The sequence below is a fragment of the Camelus bactrianus genome, chromosome 7 (assembly GCF_048773025.1).
Source record: "Camelus bactrianus isolate YW-2024 breed Bactrian camel chromosome 7, ASM4877302v1, whole genome shotgun sequence".
In the NCBI taxonomy this organism is placed as follows: domain Eukaryota; kingdom Metazoa; phylum Chordata; class Mammalia; order Artiodactyla; family Camelidae; genus Camelus; species Camelus bactrianus.
Genome location: NC_133545.1, coordinates 72,064,632 through 72,089,506, shown reverse-complemented (window position 1 = coordinate 72,089,506; position 24,875 = coordinate 72,064,632). Strand labels below are relative to the sequence as shown.

The 24,875-nt window shown below is 36.6% G+C and overlaps 1 protein-coding gene across 2 annotated transcripts in view; it reads left to right on the top strand.

Moving 5' to 3' along the window:
• The window catches only part of GNAI1 (G protein subunit alpha i1), a 71,385-nt gene extending 64,869 nt beyond the window's left edge, over positions 1-6,516 (top strand). For both annotated transcript variants that reach the window (XM_074367571.1, XM_045510465.2), the window contains one exon: positions 4,484-6,516. In XM_074367571.1, the coding sequence (XP_074223672.1) occupies positions 4,484-4,674 (191 nt within the window). In that variant the 3' untranslated portion in view covers positions 4,675-6,516. The remainder of the gene's footprint in view (positions 1-4,483) is intronic.
• The last annotated feature ends 18,359 nt before the right edge of the window (positions 6,517-24,875 follow it).

Sequence of the window (24,875 nt, the reverse complement as noted above, 5' to 3'; positions counted from 1 at the left end):
GCACCGGGGCTCAGTGATGCAACAGAGTCCAAATCCAGACCCAAGTCTGCTGCAGTCCTGCGTCCAGAACACTTAACTACCAGAACACATTTAATTATATTCACTGGAGCCAGAGTGGGAAGGTTCTTCAATAAATACAATCATACAGTACTCATTAGTACAGCCAGCCCTTTTTGTGCATTGCAGTTATACTTCAAGTCAAAATAATTTCAGTCGCTTATTTTAAAACTTTCATTTTCTTTTGAAAGTCATAGTATCCTAGGTACCTTACTCAGAAACACTTTTAGGGCTTTAATTATTAATTTTTTAACTGAAGTATAGTCAGTTTACAATGTTGTGTCAATTTAGGAAAAAACGTAATTTATAGTTCTAGTTCCAAGATTGAAGTTATCCCGAATCAAGGTGGCTCAGTTTTATCTTTATTGGAGGACCTAAAAGAATCCACAAATATTACCTCCCTACAGTGATTTTAGAGCAACCAAGAATGTTAAATTTTTTTAACATGTATACATTGTGTTCAAAATGTTCTTATGTTGTCAAGTTAATAAGAATTACTGATCTCAGAATAATTCTTTCACAGTCCCAGAGTTAAGACTGTAACTTAAAATCTTCATCTCCTGCTGAGTATTGATGCAGTGGCCTCTTGCTTTATCCTCAGCTCCCAATTCCTGTGGCTGCTGTTTTCTCTGGAAGAACTCAGTGCAGCCTCTAAACTACTCACTTGGTTTATTTCCTACCTCTCTCTGCTCTTATCCTCTTCACATTTATGTGCTAACATTTTACCAAATTCCATCTGCAGTCTTACAATCCTTTAGCACTCCATTCTTTCTTAGTCATATTTATTCTCATCATGTTAAATTCTGTTGTCAGCTCTAATTTTTCTATTGAGACTCAGGCTTCCATTTCCAACTGCTTGTTGAACATACACAGGTTTTTTTACCACCTGAAACTCAGACTGAACTCATGTTATTTTTTTTCTTTCAAATCTCCTTTATCTCCCTTTGAATTCTATCACTAACCCTCCAATTCTCCAGTCTTATCATCTATACTCAACCTTTATTCAAGACAGTTCTATCAACATTCCCACCTCCAACCCCAATTCAGGTCATTCTGTTCCAAAAATTAAAGTCAGATTGAGGAATATACTTAATTCGTTCATGTATCTTGTAGCTCTGGAGATTCAGTAATCTAACTAGCTACCCAAAATAGATAGATAGAGCAAATTAAACCATGCACTCAGTGCAAACTGTTTTCCCAAAACATATTTTTAATTTAGAGATTACATTAGCTTTGTGAGTCAACAAGACACTATTTATTGACAGAATTTCAGAGCACCAACCTTACTATGATTTAATAAGCTAAAATTTTATTTGTAAAGTATATGGTTTAATGTAAACTTTGACAACCTAGAGAAAATGGAGAATTTCCAAGATGGAATCATGAAGAAATAGAAAATCTGAACAGACTGATTACTAGTAAGGATCAGTAATGAAAAACCTCCCAACAAACAAAAGCTCATAACCAGATGGCTTTACTGGTGAATTCTACCGAACACTTAGAGGAGACGTATTACCAGTCCTTCTCGAACTCTTCTGAAATATGGAAGAGGAGAGAATACTCCCTAACTCATTTCACAAGGCCAGCATTACCCCGTTACCCAAACCAGGCAAGGATGCCATAAGAGAAAAAAAGTCACAAGCCGAAATATTAGCTAACTGAATTCAGCAATACATTAAAAGGATCAAACACTACAACTGAGGTTTTTTGCCAGGATGCAAGGATAGTTCATTATCTGCAAATGAATTAATGTGACACACCACCTAAACAAAATGAAGGGTAAAAATCTTATGATCATCTCAATAGATGCAAAAAAAAAGCATCTGACAAAATTCAACATCCATTTATGATAAAAAAAAAAACTACAAAACGGGTACAGAGGGAATGCACCTCAACATAATAAAAGCCATATATGACAAACCTATAGCTAATATCATTTAACAGTGAGAAGCTAAAAGCTTTTCCTCTAAGATAGGGAATAAAAGACAAGGTTGCCCACCCTCACCACTTTGATTCAACATAGTAATTAGAAGTCCTGCCACAGCAGTTAAGCAAGGAAAAAAAAAAAGACATCCAAATCAGGAAGAACAAAGTAAAACTGTCACGATTTGCAGAAGACGTGATATTATTATATATATATAGAAAATCTTAAAGGCCACCAAAAAACTGTTCAAACTCATAGTCAATGAATTTAGTAAAGCCGCAGGATATAAAAACCTGTATACAAAATTTGTTGTTTCCATACACTAGTAATGAACTATCAGAAAGAAATTTAGAAAACACTCCAATTTATAGTTGCATTAAAAGAACAAAATTTCTAGGAATAAATTTAACCAAGGAGAGGTGAAAGACCTGTATATTTGAAATTAAGACACAGATGAAAGAAACTGAAGACACAAATAAATGGAAAGATACTCCCTGCCCATGGATTGGAAGAATACTGTTAAACTGGTCTGTATCACCTAAAGCTCTAAGATAAGAGTCAGTGCAATCCCTATCCAAATTTTAGTGGCCTTTTTCACAGAGAATAAATAACCCTAAAATTTTTATGAATCACAAGACTCCCAACAGCTAAAGCGATCTTGAGAAAGAACAAAGCTGGAGGCATCCTGCTCCCTGATTTCCAACTATATTACACAGCTGTAGTAATCTGAACAGTGCAGTACTGGCATAAAAACAGACACATAGATCTGAGGAACAAAACAGCCCAGAAGTAAACCCACACATACACCATCAAGTAATTTATGACAGAGGACCCAAGAATATACAACGAGAAAATGATAATCTCTTCAATTAATGGTGTTGGGAAAACTGGATACCCACAGGCAAGAATGAAACTGGACTACTGTCTTGCACAAAAATAAACCCAAATGGATTAAGGACTTGAACATAAGATCTGAAACTATAAAACTAGAAGAAAACATATAGGCAGTAAGCAACTGGACATTGGTCTTGGCTGTGATTTTTTTTTTTTTCTTTTTAATGTTGGACACCAAAAGCAAAGGCAACAGAAGCAGAAATAGACAAGTGGGACTACATCATCAAACTAAAAAGCTTCTTCACAGCAAAGGAAACCATCAACAAAATGCAGCTTTAAGGAATGGGAGAAAATATTTGCAAAACATTTATCTGATAAGGGGTTAATACCCAAAATGTACAGTCAACCCGAGGTACCATTGGGGAACTGGTTCCAGGACCTGCCATAGATACCAAAATCTGTGGATGCTCAAGTCCCTTACATAAATGGCATAGTACAGTTAGGTGGTCCTCCATATCTGCTGGTTCCACATCCGTAGATACAGGGGACCAACTGTATAAAGAACTCATACAACTCAGTTAACACAAATCTGATTTACAAAATGGGCAGATGATCTGAATGAGACATTTTTCCAAAGAAGACATACGGGTGGCCAACATGGTGCTGAGTATCACTAATCATCAGGGAAATGCATATCAAAACCAGTGAGCTGTCACCTGACACCTGTTAGGATGGCTATTATAAAGATAAGAAATAACAAACATTGGTGAAGATATGTAGAAATGGGAACCTTTGTGCCCTGTTGTTGGGAATGTAAATTGGTACAGCCATTATGGAAAACAATACGGAGGGGTTCCTCAAAAAACTAAAGGGAGAACTACCATATGGTTCAGCAGTTCCACTGCCGGGTATTTATTTGGAGAGAGTAAAACCTCTCTGGAAAAGATATGCACCCTTCTATTCATTGCAGCATTACTTACAGTAGCCAAGATGTGAAAACAACTGGTGAAGTACGGGACAGGGGAAGCACTACAGTAACGCAGGAGGTGGTCTGTACATAGGGTCTTCCCTGACATGGAGTCAGCCTCAAACGTGGAATAGAGGGTCTCAGGATGGCTTTACCAAGCAGGCTGGGTAACAGAGGACCCTGAAGGCCAGGCATGTAATTTTGTATTATTACTGCAAAAGAAATAAATAAAATATTCATCTGAAAAAACCTGTTAAGTATTATATATGTACATATATAAATTATATAGATACACACTTAGCACAAATGTGAAACTCACTGAATTTTAAAAAGTGAAAATCCTGATGTTGTCTACCACCACTCAAGTCATAGCCAGTCTACAGTTAACGAGCTTTTGAGTTGTTTCCTAAACAGTCTTTGTATGCCTTCTGGGGAACACAGGTATATAGGTCTGTCAAAGGCACACCTAGAAAGGGAAGTGCTGGCTCACAGAGTGACTGTGTGATTATCTTTATGTACCGCCAAGTATCAAAGTCAGAAGTCTCAGTCCCCTGAAGAAATAGTTTTCTGGAAGGGAACAGTTACAGAGTCCACATACTTTATACATATGAAACTAATTTCAGCATTTTAAGGTCCCTGTTGCTCAGCACTATACTCATTTCAATTTTTCACCTTGTGTTCCTTTCCTTTTCCCATCTCAGGCTCAAACACGTATGAAGAGGCAGCTGCATATATTCAGTGTCAGTTTGAAGACCTCAATAAAAGAAAGGACACAAAGGAAATATACACCCACTTCACATGTGCCACAGATACCAAGAATGTGCAGTTTGTCTTTGATGCCGTAACAGATGTCATCATAAAAAATAATCTAAAAGATTGTGGTCTCTTCTGAGTTTTGCAGTTAATGGTAAAATGCATTTTCAAACCAAATGAGTACTTATATGTGGATCTCTCTAGACTAGAGTCTTGCAGCAACACAGAATGTAGTATATGGCAAATGCATCTGGGACCTGACCAAAGTTATTGTGTTTTTTAACTGAAAGTAGCAGAAGGACCTTTCTTAAATGTGAGAGGTGGTCTTGCAGGATGAAACCAAGGGCAGTGTTAAAGCTGGGCTCTAGTGTATTGATGATTTCTACGTAAGTGTAAATATGCAAATATATGTATACATGTATTTATGACTTTAGTTTTCCACATGACTTTTAAGTATTAAAAGTGATTATAGCGTGATGGCTTTGGAAATAACAGAAATATTAAGTACTTTGTACTGAATGACAGACCTATGTTTGCCAGTTTTAAACAGCTTTATTTATGTTCATGTCCTGTAAATTTTTAAGTACAGTAATTAACATTAGGACACGTTGCAGCCCTTATCTTGATTATATGTATACTCGTAATCATAAAAATGTTATTTGTACAAACGTTGCACAGACTATTTTAATAACATGATTTGTTCCTCAAATTTGATGTGTTTCATTGAAATGTTCTTAAAGATGACGACTATACCTGCCTTTGGATCAATTAAACATTGTATGCATTTTAACTTTTAAGAGTGCATGCTCATCTGATGCTACTTTAGATTTGGTTTGAAAAGTATAAAATTGCAGATTTTTGAGGATATACTATCTTAGACTAATAAACACTTAATTTTTATTTAGTTGGTTTGTTTTCACTTTGAATTTTAATATTTGGATGGTATTCATGCATTGCCTTAAAGGTGATGCCAGATTAATTTTTATACACTTTAAATAACTACATTTTTATTTATAACTAAGTTTAGGTGGATGTGAGAGCATTTTTTGTGGGTAGAAACTAAGATAGCATAATGAATTTTGAGACATTCATTTGTGTATTTCCTTTGGGAAATCCCTTGTACCTACCATACATGATAGCTCCTTGTTTGGAAGATAACAAGAAAATCTTTGAATATTCTGCTGCAAGCTTTAAATTCATATAGGTAACTAGTTTCAAATTTAATCATCACGCTATATTAAAATTACTTTTTCCCCTTAGCTTATTCAATTTCCTCCACTTGCTTGAGTTTATATTCTTTCTTTTTAAATTGTGCTTTTATTTCTGAGAATGAAATGGGCAATTACACTTAGAAAAAGAGTAAGTATTCAGTGATTGTATGTATACTCAAGTAAGTGTTACATATCAGCTAGATATTGAACTGTGATGGTCATTTTTTAGTTACTTAGTGTCTCTGTGACCTCATTTTAGCAAAATGAACAGCATTCCATACCTTATTTCTCTTTCATAACTCACCTTGAAAAAGTCAGGCTTTCAGTAAGCTTTGTGGGTAAGTACTTTCTAAATTTAGTTGTGTCCTATCATTTTGTTGAAGTCTATTAGTTGAAGTCTACCAGTGTGTATGTGTGTAACTAGAAACTGCATTTACATCTGTTCACTTTGGGGATTTGTTTTTCCTCTTTGTAAAGAAATTCAGAGTTATCAAAATTCCTTAAATGTGTTAGTTTAGATTCTTTATGTGCCTTTCATGAAAGATATGTTTTCATTAATTTTACAGATGGAAGAACTGTTATATTCATATTATGAAGCTATATATAAAATTCAACTATCCTATGAATAAATTTGAATCATGAAAAATAAGTTCAAAAAGCCACAAAGAAGCACATATTGGTGACCATCATTGATGATTTCCTGAACTTTATTCTGTGTAATTGTGTTACTAATAAAACCTAATAAATTTGAATTTTTAAAATTTTACAAATCTGTTGGCTAAATTCGTGTTTAGCATTAGAACTTAAGTATCAGTCTGTAGTCTCTTCATTTCTTCCTTACCTAATTGCTATCCTTCTGCAATTTCATCTACTCCAGAAGTTTGAATTTTCCTTGTCCCCAATTTTCTCATGAGGTGTGGGGCCACATTTGGAATTGCCTGCTTGAGATCCCCTTCTGACGGCCCGCTCTGACTCAGCACACCCAAACCAGTTCATCGTCCTTTTACTTTTAAACCAGTTCTCACCCTCTGACTTAGCCGCACCAGCAGTCACGTACTCTCTCAGTGGGGAGGTTTTTCGACCCTTTGGAACTCTTCTTCATCCCCATCTCCATCTCTGACAAGCCATGATTTGCTCACAAGTCTACTTTCCCAGTGCTTCACATGTGTTTTTTGTTTTTATTTTCCCTTTCCACTACCACCTACTGAATTCAGTTCTCTGTTTAACTTCCACTTAAAATGGCTTATTAATTAAAATCTCCACTTAAAATTTCTCCCTTCTCTAGTCCAGGTTATTTATCCTAATCCAGAACCTCGGCTGTGTTCCCTTCTGTGCATTGGCTGACTTGTCAACAGAATGAAATCTAACTTAGCTTTCTATTCCAGGCTTTTCATCATCTGAGCCCACCTCACAGCGTCCCCACTCTCTCCCACACTACATCCTAATCACTCTAACAGTGCTTGTGCATGGCCTGGGCTTTCCTTCAAGCATTGTACTGCCTGAGATTGCTTTAAACAATGCCTGGACCATGGGATGTGTTCATTCATGTCTGTTAATGCTTTAATTATTTTTATTTATTAGCACTTCTGTTTGTGGTACCTTTTTTTTTTTTTTTTTTTAAGGTAAATCGGCATCTGTTCTTCAATCTGCCCTCTCAGGAACTACAGGTTCTCACGGGACTGCCAGTCACAGTTTTCACGTCCCAGGTCAGAGGCTTGGGTCTGACCAGTCCCGGTCCGCATCACTGGGCGAGTGGCCCAAATGAACCAATCATAGTCCCAGTTCCCAACCTAAGTTTCATAAAGCTGTTCTGGTTTCTAAAATCCCCTTCATTCATTTCATTACCCTTCTTAAAAAAACAAAAAACAAAAAACTTATGCTTCATCTAATTAATTCAGGTTCAGTCTTTTACTGAAAAAAATTCTGGCTCAAATGCATGTTCTTACTGCATGCCAGCAGTAACTGAGATAGATCCAAAAAAACACAGAGGAGTTAATGAGCAAGATCAAGGTTTCAAACCTTCTGACTTCATGTCTGTCAGAGAACTCTAAATAATGCTACCTTATTTCCAGAAAATGTGTAAGTACTCTTTTAACCATTCCCACTCTCACCTCGGTTTATCTGAACCATATTTTTTGGATTAAAAATACGTAAGATAGAACAAAGCTGGATGCGTTGTGCTGATTTCAGTTTATATTAGAAAGCTAAAGTAAAGCAGTATGATATTGGCATAAAAACAGACATAACAGTGCTGAGAAGCAGGTCAAGAGCCCAGAGATAAGCCCAGGCATATGTGGTCAATTAATTTATGACAGAGGAGCCAAGGATATACAGTGGGGAAAGGACACTTTCTTCGATAAGTGGTTTTGGGAAAGCTGGCCAACCACATGCCAAAGAATGAAACTGGATCACTATCTTAACACTGTACACAAAAATAAACCCCAAATGGGTAAAACACCTGAAATAAGACCTGAAACCATGAAACTCCTAGAAGAAAACAGGTGGTAAGCTCCTTGCACTGATCTTGGTGATGCTTTTTTAGATCTGATACCAAAGGTAAAGGCAACAAAAGTGAAAATGAGTGGGACTACATCAAGCTAGAAAGCTTCTGCACAGCAAAGGAAATTACCAGCAAATTGAAAAGGCAAGCTGTGAAATGTGAGAAATAATTTGCATATCATATCTTATAAGGGAGTAGTTAATATCCAAAATATATAAAGAACTCAGACAACTCAATAGCAAAAAAAGAACCCCACAATCTGATTAAAAATGGCCCAAGGACCTGAAGACATTTTCCCAAAAAAGACATACAGATGGCCAACAGGCTTGTAGTAAGTTGCCCAGCATCACTAAGTATCAGGGAATTGCAAACTAAAACCACCAGCAGCTATCACTTCACACCTGTTAGAATAGCTATTACCAAAAAGACACAAAATAAGAAGTGTTTGTAAGGATGTGGAGAAACAGGAACCCTTGTGCCACTGGTGGGAATGTAAATTGGTGCAGTCACTATGGAAAACAGGATGGAGGTTCCTCAAAATATTAAAACTAAAACAACCATATTCAGCAATTCTGAGTACTTATCCAAAGAGAGAGAAAACAATGACTCAAAAAGACAAACCTCATGTTAATGGTGTTATTTACAAATAGCCAAGATACAGAAACAACCTAAGTGTCTACAGATGAATGAATGGATAAACTGTGATACAGACATGCAAAGAGGAATATTATTCAGCCATAAAAAGAATGAAGTTTGCCATTTTTAGCGACATGAATGGACCCTGAGGAGGGCATTATGCTAAGTGAAGTAAGTCAGAGAAAGACCAATAAACAATCTCATATGTGAAATCTAAAAAAAAAATCAGCTCATTGATGGCAGAGAAAATACTGGTTGCCAGAGGTGGTATGGGGGGAGGGGTCAAACAGGCTAAAGGGGTAAAAAGACAGAAATTTCTAGCTACGAAATAATTCATGGGGATATAATGTACAGAATAGTGACAGTTAATAACACTGTATAGCATATTTGAAAGTTGCTAAGAGGAAATTTTAAAAGTTCTTATCACAAGAAAAATTTGGAACAAAATATAGTAATGGATGTAACTAGGCTTACTATGATCATTTTGCAATATATACACATACTGACTCATGTACAGATGAACAAATGCAATATGTCAAATATACCTCAAAATACATTAAGACTTCAAAAAATATAAATATAATACTTACTGTATCTTATATCAAACCCATATTAACACCCATTAGATTTGAAGGTACTTAACGGGGCAGTTATGGACATTCTTATTCTTACATCATTATCTACAGAACCACCCATGTGCTTTGTGTAGAACTTAATAATGTGATCTGTATTACAGATGTTAGCACTTTCATTGTGTAGTGTGTTATTTTAGAGAAAAGGAGTTGGGGTGGGGGTAGCCGAGGTGCTGGCATTCAGTCTGAGCTCAAACCTGGCTCTCTTATTATTAATTGGTTAACCTTTGGCAAGTTATTTAATTTTTCTCAGCCTTTTTATCATTTGAAAAAATAGAGGTTAATAATTAGACCATTAATATTAATGGTTGTTAAATAATCAGACTATTAAGTTCACAATGCATGTTAAGCACTTGGAAGTGAGTCTGCCATGTGCTAAACAGTAAGTTTTACAGCTATTTGACTACAAAGACTATTAAATTTGGGGATAACTTTAAAATCACAATCAGTGCTTAACCAATAGTTGTTGATAAGAAAGAGCTTTGAATAAAATGTCTCAAAACAAAATAACTATCATAATTCACTTTTATAGTTAAAACTTCAGAGTGTCTCATATTGATAACGACAGTGGAAAATTTGAGAAGAAAAAAGCCATCTTCTTAATTTCAGGACACTTTTCTGTTATTTTAACATAAACCTCCCATATTTTTGGTTATGTTAAAGTTGGTTTGGGAAACTTTCTCTTGCAGTTGCTTTTGAAAACCCTATCTTAATAATTAAAATACCTTTATATCAAGAGTTTTATATTTCATAATTCCATTGGCCTGTTTCCATGGCATTTTTCCCATAACCAATAACTGCTTGCTTTGGTATCTGTTGTGATGTGTTGTATTATTTACTTGGATGTCTTAGTTACTTTAAAAATTATGAAACACATTTCATCAAGTCCAGAAACACCCAAATATGCACAAGCAGGAATCTACTGCAATCATGCAGGCCAGGGCTGAGGAGGCCTGACCGGGGACACTCTACCATGTTATAAACCTTGAGCACCATACATAAGGTCAAATGTTTCCAACTTCTTTGATTCACTGGCCATCTTCCTGGGGCTCCATACCAATGAACTGAATGGAAACACTGCCATTGCCAACAGAGAGTTCTTCAAATTAACAATGCATGGTAACTGATTACAAATGAAACAAAAGTATTTAGCAAAGCATCCACTGAAGATAAATCAAAGCAGATTTAAACTACTATTTTAGCAGGTGACAGAGTGCCACTTTTAGCAAAAGAAGGTACTATATCCTTCTGAATTGCATATTGCCTCACCTGAAATAAAGTACATGGAGTAGGTCTCTTGAGAACCTTAGAATCCAAACCAAAGAAATTCCTTTTCCAACAGAGCCGTCCATGAAGAGATTCTTAAGATTAATTTTACTTTTGCACAAACACACTATATGTATGCTCTATCTTACTAGGATTTAAAAAATTAATTTAGATACATGATTCTGCAGTTAATATTTACCAAACTGACATTTGTACAATTTCACTGTAAAGCTATTCTTAAAAATAAGCCACTGTGAAGACTGGATATTACCTGGAATTTTGTTATGCCCTCTTGAATTTTAATTATTTTCTGTGAAAAAGTCAAAGTAATTTCAGCTTTGAGCCTTTCCTTACTTTTGAAAATCAAAAAATGAGTGAAGTCAAAACTACTTGTAAATAATTCTGTCTTTAATTCACATTAAATGAAGTAATATTGGGTTCCAGTTCAAGAGGGCAACATAGAAAGATCCTGAACTCATCTTCTCCTATGGACACGCTGAATTTACAGCTCCATATGGAACAATTTCTTCTGAAAATAACTGAAATACAGCTGAGCAACTCTGGCTCACTGGGCAAATGAAAACGAAATCCACTGAAGCAGGTAGGAGAGCCTGAGATGCCATCTCACTGTAAAACTCACCCCCAGCATGGCAACCCAGTCAGGAGAGAACTCAAAACCCCAAGCTTCTCCCTGAGAAGCAAAAGGTTTGAACCCCACGTAGGGCACCCTAACATTTAAGGCCTGCACCTGAGAGATGAACCCCCAAAACATCTAACTTTGAAAGCCAGTGGGGCTCACATCCATGAGACCCACAGGATGACAGCAAACTGAGAAACACTTCTTAAAAGGCAGGAGCACACAGACTCACCCTCGCCAGGGCCCAGTGCAGAGGCAGCCAGCTAAGAAGCACCTAGACTTTCTGTGAAAGAAACTTGCTTGCTTATCTTAAAGCAATGGGTCTGACAGGCAGGCATCTAATTTAATTCACATCTAGACACTACTCAACTCAAATCCTCTCCAGGAACAGAGAGGATTTCAGCAGGCGCCATCTTTGCGCTCTCCCTCCTCACTCCAGGTCACTGCCATCTCCTGGAAAGGGGTCTGCACCCTCATCTGGTGCCCCAATTTTTGCAGCTACTGCCCAGGGGACACCTCTAGAATGCCTGGCTCTGGTGGTCAGTAAGGTTTACACCCAAGGTTCCCATAGGACTGTCACAAAAATAGAGTTCTGAACAGGCTACCATGCCCAGGGCACAGCAAGGGACAAGAGACTGAGGCGCCCAGTGTTTCTGTGGAAGAGGTATACTAGCTCATCATCATAGCTGCAGCCTGGGAGGCAGGCTTCTAATTAAACACACATCTGAGGGCCAACTCTAATCTCTCCAGAGACTTCAGAAGGCTGGCACTATGTCTGCACTCTCCCTCTGCTGCACTCCTGAATGACAGCATCTCCCAGAGGGCAGCATGTACAAGAGTCTGGTGGCCCAGTTTTTCTAGCTGTCAACCAGGGGATGCTCCTTGATTGCCTGTCTCTGGTGGCCGATAGGGCTTTCATGGGACTGTAATAAATGGAGAGGCAGTTCTTAGCTGGTCAGCACCCCCAGGGAACAGTGCAGACAGTAGACTGAAACACACCCCAGTCTTTACGCGAAAGAGGCCTATTTGCTTATGCTGGAACTGCAACCTAGGGGGCAGGCTGCTGATCTGGCACATACCTAGGGGCAGACTGACATGCTCTCTGGGGAGGGAGGCCAGGGGATGTCATCTTTGTGCTCTCCCCTGCCTCAGTCCAGGTCATCAGTATCCCCTGGAAAGGGCTTGTACACTCATTTGATGCCCTAATTTTTGCAATTTCTACCTAGTAGATGACTCTAAATCACCTGGCTCTGATGGCCAGTAGGATTCATGCTTGTAAGTCCCATAGAACTACGTATCTTTTCATACTTTGAAAGCTGCTGCCTGTTAGAACTAATAAGCAAATTCAGTAAAGCTGCAGGATACAAAATCAATATACAAAAATCTGTTGCCTTTCTATCACTAATAACAAGCTATCAGAAAAAGAAATTAAGAAAACCATCCCATTTACGATTGCATCAAGGACTAAAATACCTAGAAATAAATTTAACCAAGAAAGTGAAAGACCTGTACACTAAAAACTATAAGACACTGTTGAAAGAAAGTGAAAACACAAGTAAATGGAAAGATATTCCATGCCAATGGACTGGAAGAATTAATATTGTTAAAATATCCATACAACCCAAAGCAGTCTACAAATTCAATACAATCCGTATCAAAATTCCAATGGCATTTTTCACAGAAATAGAACAAACAATCCTAAATTTTGTGTGGAATCACACAAGACCCCAGATAACTAAAGCTATCTTGAGAAAGAACAATGCTGGAGACATGTTCCCTGATTTCAAGTTGTATTACACAGCTATAGTAATCAAAACAGTATGACATTGGCATAAAAACAGACAGATGCATGTCACAGAATACAGAGCCTAGAAATAAACGCACATATACATGGTCAATTAATTTATGACAGAGGACCCCAGAATATACAGTGAGAAAAGGGTCAATCTCTTCAATGAATGATGTTAGGAAAACTGGACAGCCACATGCAAAAGAATGAAACTGGACCACTATTTTACACTACACAAAAGAATTAACTACAAGTAGATTAAAGACTTGAGCAGAAACCTGAAACCATAAAACTCTTAGAGGAAAACATATGCAGTAAGCAACTTGACATCAGTCTTGATGATGATTTTTTAGATCTGACACCAAAAGCAAAGCCAGCAAACCAAAAATAGACAAATGGGACTATATCAAACTAAAAATGATTCTGCTTGGCAAAGGAAACCATCTATAAGCTGAAAAGTCAACTTACAGATGGGAGACAATTTTGCAACCATATATCTGATAAGGAGTTAATATCCAAATATAGAAAGAACTCATTACAACTAATTAGCAAAAAAATACAATCTGATTTAAAAATGGGCAGAGAATCTGAATAGATATTATTCAAAAGAAGACATACAGATGGACAAGTCTGTGAAGAGGTGTTCAACATCACTAATCATCAGTAAAATGCAATTCAAAACTACAATAAGCAATCACCTCATACCTGTTAGAATGGCTATTTGAAAAAAAGTAAGACAATAAATAACAAGCATTGGTCAAGTCATGGAGAAAAGGGAATTCCTGTGTCCTGTTGGTAGAAATGCAAACAGGTGCAGTCACTATGGAAAACAGTATGGAGGTTCCTTAAAAAATTCAAAATTCAACACTGTATGACCGAGTAATTCCACTTCTAGGAATATATCCAGAGGAAACAAAAACATTGTGTGGACAAGATACGTGTGCCCTCATGTTCACAGCATTGTAACAGCTGAGACATGAAAGCACCTATGTGTCCACTGATGGGTGAATGGGTAAGGAAAATGTGATCTCACATATATATTTATATATCAATATAAAATGTGATATTATGTATATAATCTCACATACACACCATGGAATATTATTCAAATAAAAGGAGGAAATCCTGCCATTTAAGATAAACATGCATGTACTTCAAGGATATACTATTAAGTGAAATAAGTTAGAGAAAGAAAAATACTGAATGATCCCAGTTATATATGGAATCTAAAAACAACAACAACAACAACAAAAATCCAGCTCATGGATACAAAAAACAGACTGGTGCTTGCCAGAGTCAGGGTTAGGAGGTGGGTGAAATGGGTGAAGATGGTCATAAGGTACAAACTTTGAGTTATAAAATAAGGCATTCTTGGGGGATGTAATGCACTGCATGGTAACTACAGTTAATAATACTTGAAAGTTGCTCAGAGAGTAAGTTTTCTAAGTTCTCATCACACACACAAAAAAGTAACTGTGTAGTGATGGATCTTAACTAGAATTACTGTGATGGTCATTTTATGATGTATACAAATATCAGATTATTAAATTGTACACCTGAAACCAGTATGTCCATTACATCTCCATAAAAAATAAATCAAATAAGGAATAGACATCTGACATCCTTCCAGCTTTAAACTTCTATCTATGAATAAAAATGAATTCATTCAAGCAAAAAAAAAAAAATAGTACTGAATTGTTGATTCTGTAGCTTGTGGAATGTGGACCATCCTAGCAAGAGATTCTTTAATTTGTACATGACTTGTACAATATTCTACCAGACTATAACATGTTTCCCCTTTTCACAGACATATGCACCTGTTAATTAAGGGACCATTTCTCATATCAGCCTACTTTGGAAGGCAATTAACCCCTAAGAAATGGAACTTTTTTTTTTTTTTTGCAGGATTGGGTAAAAGTTTTACTCCATCCTTAAATTCCCTATTATAATAGACCATTGATTAGTTTTACCTGTGTATCTTCTTCTTCAAAAGGAAGCTTATCTAATATCTAATGAACTCTTTAATCTTCTGAAACACAACCACACAAAATCTATGGGATTCAGCAAAAGCAGTCTTAAGAGGGATGTTCACAGTGATACAGGCCTTGCTCAAAAAAGAACAATCTCAAATAAACAACCTAACCTACCACCTAGAAGAATTAGAAAAAGAAGAACAAACAAAACCAAAAGTCAGCAGAAGGAAAAGAAATAATAAAGATCAAGGAGGAAATAAATAAAATAGAGATTAAAAAAACAGAAAAAAAATCAATCAAACCAAGAATTGGTTTTTTGAAAGAGTAAACAAAATTGACAAACATCTGGCCAGGTTTAAGAAGAAGAAAAAAAGGAGCACACAAATAAACAAAATAAGACATGAAAATGGAGGAATTACAACCAGTATCACAGAAATAGAAAAAATTATAAGAGAATACTATGAACAACTATAAGGCAATCAATTGGACAACTCAGAAGAGATGGATAAGTTTCTAGAAACATACAATCCACCAAAACTGAATCAAGAAGAAATAGATCATTTGAACAGACCAATACCAATCTCTAGAAGTGAAATAGAATCAGCAATAAAAACCTCCCTGCAAACCAAAGTCCAGGACAAGATGGCTTCACTGAGGAATTCTATCAAATATACAAAGAGCTCATACCGATCCTTCTCAAACTCTTCTAAAAGACTGAAGAGGAGGGAATACTCCCAAACTTATTCTATGAAGCCACCATCACCCTGATTCCAAAGCCAAAGACACTACCAAAAAAAGAAAGCTATAGGCCAATATTGCTGATGAATATAGATGCAAAAATCCTCAGCAAAATATTAGCAAACAGAATCGAACAACACATAAAAAAGATCATACATCATGATCAAGCTGGGCTCATCCCAAGGACACAAGGATGGTTCAACACACGCAAATCAATCAACATGATACACCTCATCAACTAGAGGAAGGACAAAAATCACATGATCATCTCAACAGATGCAGAAAAAGCATTTGATACAATTCAACATCCAACTCTAATCAAAGTGAACATAGAGGGAACATTACCTCAACATTATAAAAGCTATTTATGACAAAACTACAGCCAGCATAATACTCAATGGTGAAAGCCTTTCCACTAAAATCCGGAAAAAGATGAGGATGCCCACTCTCATCACTTCTATTCAATATAATATTGGAAGTCCTAGCAATAACAATTAGACAAGAAAATGAAATAAAAGGAGTCCAAATTGGAAGAGAAGAGGTAAAATTGTCATTATATGCGGATGACATGATGCCATATATAGAAAACCCTGAAGGCTCCACACAAAAACTACTAGGGCTGATAAAAGAATTCGGCAAGGTAGCAGGATACAAAATTAACATACAGAAATCAGTGGAATTTCTTTTTACTAACAATGAAGTATCAGGAAAAGAAAGCAAAGAAACAATCCCTTTTAAAATTGCATCCAAAACAATAAAATACTTAGGAATAAATCTGACCAAGGAAGTGAAAGACTTATACACAGGGAACTACAAAACATTGACTAGGAAATTAAAGGTGACTTTAAGAAATGGAAAGATATCCCATGTACTTGGATTGGAAGAATTAATATTGTTAAAATAGGCATACTACCCAAAGCAATCTACAGATTTAATGTAATCCCTATCAAATTACTCAGGACATTTTTCACAGAATTAGAACAAATAATCCTAAAATTTACATGGAATTACAAAAGACCCAGAATTGCCAAAGCAATACTGAAGAAAAATAATAAAGCTGGAGGAATAAACCTCCCAGACTTCAGACAATACTACAGAGCTACACTAATCAAAACAGCATGGTATTGGTACAAATACAGACATATGAATCTATGGAACACAACAGACAGCCCAGAAATAAACCCACAAACTTTTGGTCAATTATCTTTGACAAAGGAGGCAAGAAAACACAATGAAATAAAGACAGTCTGTTCAGCAAATGGTGTTCAGAAAATCAGACAGCTGCATATAAATCAATGAAGTTGAATACTCTCTCACATCATACACAAAAATAAACTCAAAATGCTTAAACACTTAAATGTAAGACAAGACATTATAAACCTCTTAGAAGAAAACACAGGCAAATCATTATCTGACAAATCTCAGTAACGTTCTCCTAGGGAAACCTACCCAAGCAATAGAAATAAAAGCAAAAATAAACAAAGGGGACCTTATTAAACTTACAAGCTTTTGCATAATAGCAAAGGAAAGCATAAGCAAAATAAGATGACAACCTACAGAATGGGAGAAAATATTTGCAAAAGATGAGACTAACAAGGGCTTAATCTCCAGAATATTTAAACAGCTCATACAACTTAAAAAGTAAAAAACAAACCACCCAATCCAAAAATGGGCAGAAGACATAAACAAGCAATTCTCCAATGAAGACATACAAATGGCCAATAGGCACATGAAAAAAAGCTCAATATCACTCATTATCAGAGAAGTGCAAATCAAAATGACAATGAACTGTTACCTCACACCAGTCAGAATGGCCATCATTCAAAAGTCCACAAATGATCAGTGTTCTTGGGAATGTAGTTTTGTGAAGCTATTATGGGAAAGAATATGGAGATTCCTCAAAAAACCAAAAACAGACTTACCATATGACCCAGCAATCCCATTCCTGGGCATATATCCAGTGGACTTAATTCCAAAGGACACATGCACCCCAGTGTTCACAGCAGTACTATTTACAACAGCCAAGACATGGAAACAAGCTAAATGTCCATTGACAGACGACTGGATAAAGAAGCTATGGTATATTTATACAACGAAATACTACTCAGCCATAAAAAACCAAAATGCCATTTGCAGCAACATGGATGAACCTGGAGAATGCCATTCTAAGTGAAGTAAGCCAGAAAGAGAAAGAAAACTACCAAATGGTATCACTTACATGTAAGACAAACGAACTTATTTGCAAAACAGAAACAGACTCACAGACATAAACAAACTTATGGTTACCAAGGGGGAAAGGGGATGAGAAGGGATAAACTGGGAGTTCAAGGTTTGCAGATACTAAGTAATATATATAAAATAGATAAACAAGTTTATACTGTACAGTACAGGGAACTGTATTCAATATCTTGTAACCTATGTTGAAGATTATGAGAATGAATGTACGTATGTTCCTATGTGACTGAAGTATTGTGCTGTACACCAGAAATTGACACAACATTGTAAACTGACTGTACTTCAGTAAAAATATATTTAAAAAAAACAAAGAGTTCTTCTGGCTGAAGGTAGAAGGGACAGCACAGAGCCAGTATAAAGGGCCCTTTCTTTTCTCTGAGAGCCCACTTCTGATCTCTTGCACCTAAGGCTTCTGAGTACAGATTTAAAACAGCAAAGGGCTTTCTCTATTTTATATAGAATAGACAAGAATCTATATTCAATATCTTATAATAACCTATAATGGAAAAGAATCTGAAATGGAATACGTATAACTGAATCAATTCGCTGTACACCTGGAACAAATGAAACATTGTAAATCAACCATAATTTAAAATATATATATATGGAAAAAGAAACATAGATCTAAATTGAGTCCACTGAGAAATTTGAGAAGAATTTATAATATTTTATAAGAATTACTTGAATAAAATAGGATCCATTCAACACCATAAACTCATACATAAGTTTAAAATATATTATAGATTATCTATCCCTTCTAATATCTTAAGTATACACAGAAAATGGATACCTAATACATTTCCTGGGTGTCTGCTGTGTGCCAGGCACTTATCATGGTGTTTTACTAATGTTCTCATTTAGTCATCAGAGCAGTCCTGCAATGTCCTTGGTCAAAGTTCCATTTTTCTGATAAGGAGACAAATTAAGAAAGGTTAAAGTATCTGCTGTAATGCTGACTACCTGCTAAGTGGCAGAGTGGGAGTAAAATCCAGGGCTGTAAGTCACCTGTTAGCCATGTCTTCAGAATGCAGTGCATGAAGTTTTTCCCAAGAGTGCCCCAGGGAGCAGTGCAGTGGATCCCAAATGGTGTTGCCTGAGCAGATGTTAAGAAGCCTACTGGGAGTACATTAGCATGTCAAAGGCCCTGAAAAAGGCCTGAAGCAAAGAAGCCCATGTGTGTGTGAACCTACTGTTTTACAAACACTAGCACTGTGCTAGTAAGGCAGCCACCACCCATAAGTGATTCTGAATCACCTGCAATGTAGCTGGTACAAACTGAGGTGTGCAGTGAAGGCAAAATGCACACAGGAGTTCAGAGACTTACACAAATAAAGAATGTACATGTTTATCTAGTATTCTGGATATACTGGGTTAAATTAAATACATCTTTAAAATTCCACCTGTTTTTCTCACATGGTTAATGTGCCTCTTGGAATGTTTAAAATAATCAAGCATCTTGCGTTACATACAATTCTATTTGGGAAGTGAAACACAGTTTTTTCTTCCACACTCTATTTGCATCCCATGGAAAAATTCCCAAATTTTAGAGAAGCAGAAACCATGGTTAAAAAGCTAAGATTTGAGGACTATCCCAGTTATAACATGCTATGGTTTGGGTTGATGTAATATGGCCTTTACTGAGGGGAGCAGGGTTGGCTCTCTCGTTCTCAAACATGTCAGCTTTGATAAAAGACGGCAATCCACATTTTAAATGCATACTCTAAAACTGAGTTTTTGAGTAGCCGTATCTTTATTTTTAGTTACAATATATGGAATAGAAATAGAGGCATCAGGGTCCTGGAAAATCGCTAAATCCTGGTTTACAAACCCATCTCTTCAGTGTCCTTAAGCCAAATCACAATATTAGGTTTTTTTTTAATGTTGTTATTGTGTTGTTTTGTTTTTTAATATGCTTCAGTTCCCCCGGCCAAATTCCTTTCTTCCTCCACACCTCCCACAGGACTGGGCTGAGCACAGCCATGCATTAAAAAAGCTTTCGAACTTTTTTCAGAAAGAGTAGCTCCCTGGAGGTGCGGAGGAGGACAAGAATCTGATATTCTGCAGGACTTGGAGCAGGATAGGATATTCCATGTATTCCATGACCTTACATGCTTTCTAAATTCTCAAACTTCCCTCAGGATTTGAGTTCATTCGTTTACTAGTATCATGAAAAAATTTATTTTACATATATGCATATATTATGTATACTCCTCATCAGAGTACACAAACAAATCATTTCATGAGAAATAAGATGTTTTCTACTTGGTACAACGAGTACCAAATAAAACTATATGTGAACAATTTCATTTGTAAATAGGTGAAATTATCAAGAGACATTTTAGAAATACGTGTAGTTTTGTTTTTTAAGTTTGGAACAGCTTAAATGATTAAAGTTGACTTAAGTTGCCTTAACAATTATAAGACAAAGACAAGATTTTATATCAACATAATTATCATTTAACTGATTATGTATTCGATAAATGTATTAAGACTTAAATAAATTTACATTCATATTTTTATATCAAACAATCTAATGTTTGAAAGAATCTGTTTTTATGAAATCAAAGCATACTCATACTCACACAAGCCCTATCTTCATTCTGGTAATTTCACCTTTTTCTATCCTTCATATCACTAAACCAACAGATTGCACTTAACCATTACTTAAATACAACACGGTTCACATAGGAAACAGTATTTTCCATGGGAAAAAATTAGCATCAGTCTTTCACATAATTTCCTAGAGCGCAACTTTGCTTTTTAGGATTGTAATTTTTCTTGGCCTAAGTGTGTGGATAACCCAAATCAGTGGTTATTCTGTTTATTAAGCAGAAGACTTCACACACTTGGCTGGCAGCTTCAGCCCAGAGTTCTTTCTCAACATGACTTGTCTCAAATTTGGCAAAAGAGTTCATCTAATAAGCTGTATAAATGTTCCATATTTTCTAATTAAATGGTACCTTTCTTTTCCTCGAATCTTTGGCAAAAATGTCCTTTTTTAAAGTTCTTGTCAAGGACAGCTGGGAAGCATGTGACCTGTTAAACCAGCTCCACTTATAGAAACTATGATTAACTATTAATCAAAAAACAACTTAAAAATGCAAGAATGACGTCACCAAGATGGTAAACCACCAAGGTGGTTTCTGACTTTGTGATAAAAACAACCCAATTATTGTTCATTGACAAGACACCACGGAGAAAATTCTAGAACAAAGGGGTGACACTGAAGCATACCCTTGCATCACAAAGACCAGGACAGACTGCATTCAAAGGGTAAGAGGAGCACCTCCATGCTGATTGCATTGCCCCTCCCCCAGGCTGGCGCAGCACCACCCTGAGACATCTCCCCTGAGCCTATGGTTCCTCTAGTGGGAAAAGATCCCTGGGTGGACATCTAGCTCCCCCAGCATTGTGGGTTGTTTCTTGGGAGCCCCACTCTGCTCTCGTCCCATAGAAACTATGGAGCAATCTTTCAGACTTGACCACTGAGGACCGGATTGTGACAGAGAAGGGAGGAGGGGTTTGCAACAACCAGAACTTGGATCTGGACAGACTGACTTCCGACTTCTGTACCCAGGTAGAAGACCCAACCAGCAGCTTTGCTCATCTGCAGAACCAAGATGATGGTGCAGTCTGGTCAGGGAACTAGCTGGGATACAGGTCTGCCTGATTCAGGTCCTCAAATAAGGACCTTGCTGGCTCTGGGACCTGGTCTGTCCCCACACACGTGAACTGGGGGGAAGGAGTGTGGTTGAGTCATAGCCCAGTGTACTGCTTGCTAAGTATAGCTCCCAACCCTGAATAACCACAAAGCCTGGCTGAAGCACCTGGACATCGGCATAGCCCAGCAACACTTGAGCAGAGTTCAGCAGGCAGAGCTGATCTTTCACAGGGTAGCCCTGTTCAGGCAGAAAACTTGGTGGATGGATCAGCTTGAGTGAAGACCACAAAGTCAAGACCTTTCCAGCCTTAGAGCTGATATTCCCACTTTACCGGAGAAGGGAAACTAAGTTGTGGCTCCACCTCTTGCTGAAGATAGCCTTCAGCAGGTCTGATCAGGCTCAACTAGAGTACCTGGGAGGCTGCATATCCATCCAACCTCCCTGCTTACAGTGGCACTTGAACAGAGTCCAGCCCAGGGCTCTCTCCCTCTGCAGAGCAAACTGGTGGTCCCATTTGGCCAGGAAATTCAGTGCATAGTCTTGTCTGATTTTGGTCCCCAAACAATGAGCCACGCAGGCCTTGGGGCCCTTTCTGCTGTCTGGCCAGGGCAGCAGAAAGGGAAGCTAATTCATAGGCCTGCCTACTACTGAGTATAGCACACAGTTTCAACCATCTAGCAAGCCTGACCAGAGAACCCACACAACTGCAGAAACCATCTTACAGCCTTACTTGGGTAGGGGGACCAAGTCAGCAGTCACAGTCATAGAACTAACTGTTCTCAGCCAAGAGTACCCCCAACATCACAGTTTGGGCAGTGGCTTCACCCAAAAACAGACCCTGATAGCAAGCTCCACCTGCCCAAGAATGTTGCAAGGGACACATTCAGAAGCTCAGACTAAGTTCACTGATGAAGAACTGTCTCTGCCAAAGTGAAGCTCTGAAGTCTGGAAGAAGAGACCACTTAACTCAAATATGCTGATCCCAATGTAAGAAATCAAGAATCACAAAAAATGAAGTAAATGTGACACCACCAAAGGAAACCAAAAAGCTCTAATTACAGACCCTAAAGAAATGGAAATCTATGAACTGTCAGATAAAGAATTCAGAATAATTCTCTTAAAAAGAAGTTTAGTGAACTACAAAAACACACAGACAACAAAATAAAATTAAGAAAACAATTCATGAACAAAACAAGAAGTTCAACAAATAGGAATCATCCAAAAAACCAGAGATACCAGAGCTGAAAAATAAAATGACTGATCAAGACCTGAATAGAGAGCTTCAAAAGCAGACTTGACCATGCAGAAGAAGTATGTAATATGGTAATGATGGTGCATAATTCACTTATGACTCTATTTTAAAAATTAAAAAACAAATGTAGCAAAAATAACCATAGCTATAATAATCTCTTATTGAATATAAAATATTAAAGTATGTAAACTATAACGTCAATAACCTAAAATGTGAGGGGGAAAAGAAGTAAAAGTATAAACTCTAGGAATGCTATCAAAGTTAAGATGCTATCAGTTTAAAACAGGGTGTTATAATTTTGAGATACTTTACATAAGCCCCATGGTAATCACAAGGGAAAAACCTGTAGTTATTATACAGAAGACCATGATAAAGTAGTCAAAGCATACTGATACCAAAGAAACATGAAATACCAAAAAAAGACAGCAGGATAAGAAACAAGAAACAATGCATCTATCAAATAGTCAGAAAACAATTAACAAAATGGCAATAGTAAGTCCTTACCTATTAATTATTTTAAATGTAAATGGATTAAATTCTCTGAAGACTTAGACTGTCCGAACGGATTAAAAAAAAAAACCAAGAACCAATGATAAGATGCCTACAAAAGATTCACTTTAGCCTTAAAGACAAACATAGACTAGGAGTGAAGGGATTAAAAGAAAGCATTTCAAACAAATGGTAACAAAAAGAACAAAAACAAAACAAAACAAAAAATACAGGTTGCTATACTTTTATCAGACAAAATAGACTTTCAACTAACAGGGGTAAAAAGAGGCAGAAAATCCCTACATAATAATAAAGGAAACAATTTATCGATAAGATTTAACAAGTGTAAATATTTATGCACCCAACATTAGAGCACCTAAATATATAAGCAAACACTAACAGAGCTGAAAGGAGAAATAAACAGCAATACAATAAAAGCTGGGGACTCTAATACCCAACTCTCAGCAATGAATAGATCATTTAGACAGAGAATCAGTAAAAAACAGCAGATCTGAACAACACTATAGACAAAATGATTCTAACAGACCTACAGAACATTCAATAACAGCGAAATACATACTCTTCTCAAGCACACGTGGAACATTTTATATGACAGACCACATGTTAGACCACAGAACGAGTTTTAGTAAATTCAAGAAGACTGAAAGCACACCACATCTTCTCTATCATGATATGACACTAAAAATCAATAACAGAAGGAAAGCTAGAAAACTCATGAATATATGAAAATTAAACACTCTCCTGAACAACCAATGAACAGAAGAAGAAATTAAAGAGGAAATTAAAAACTTACAGGATACAGGAAAAGCAGTTCTAAGAGGAAAGCTCATAGCAATAAAACACTTACATTAAAAAGAAAGATCTCAAATAAACAACCTAACTCTGTACCTCAAGGAATCAGAAAAAAAAAAAAAAAAAGGGAATTGAGCCAAAAGTTAGCATAAGTAAGAAAATGATAAATCTGAACAGAAACAAATGAAATCAAGAACAGGAAAACAATACAAAAGATTAACCTAACTCAAAGTTGGTTCTTTGAAAATATAAACAAAATGGCCAAACCTTTAGCTAGACTACCCAAGGAAAAGAGAGGACCAAAATCAACAAAATGAAAAATGAAAAAGTAGACATTACAACTGATACCACAGAAATACAAAGGATCTTAAGAGGCTACTATGAACAACTATATGCCAACAAACCAGACAACCTAGAAGACATGGACACGTTTTTAGAAATATACAACCCAAAACTGAATCAGGAAGAAATGGAAAATCTAAACAGACTATTTACTATTAAGGAGAC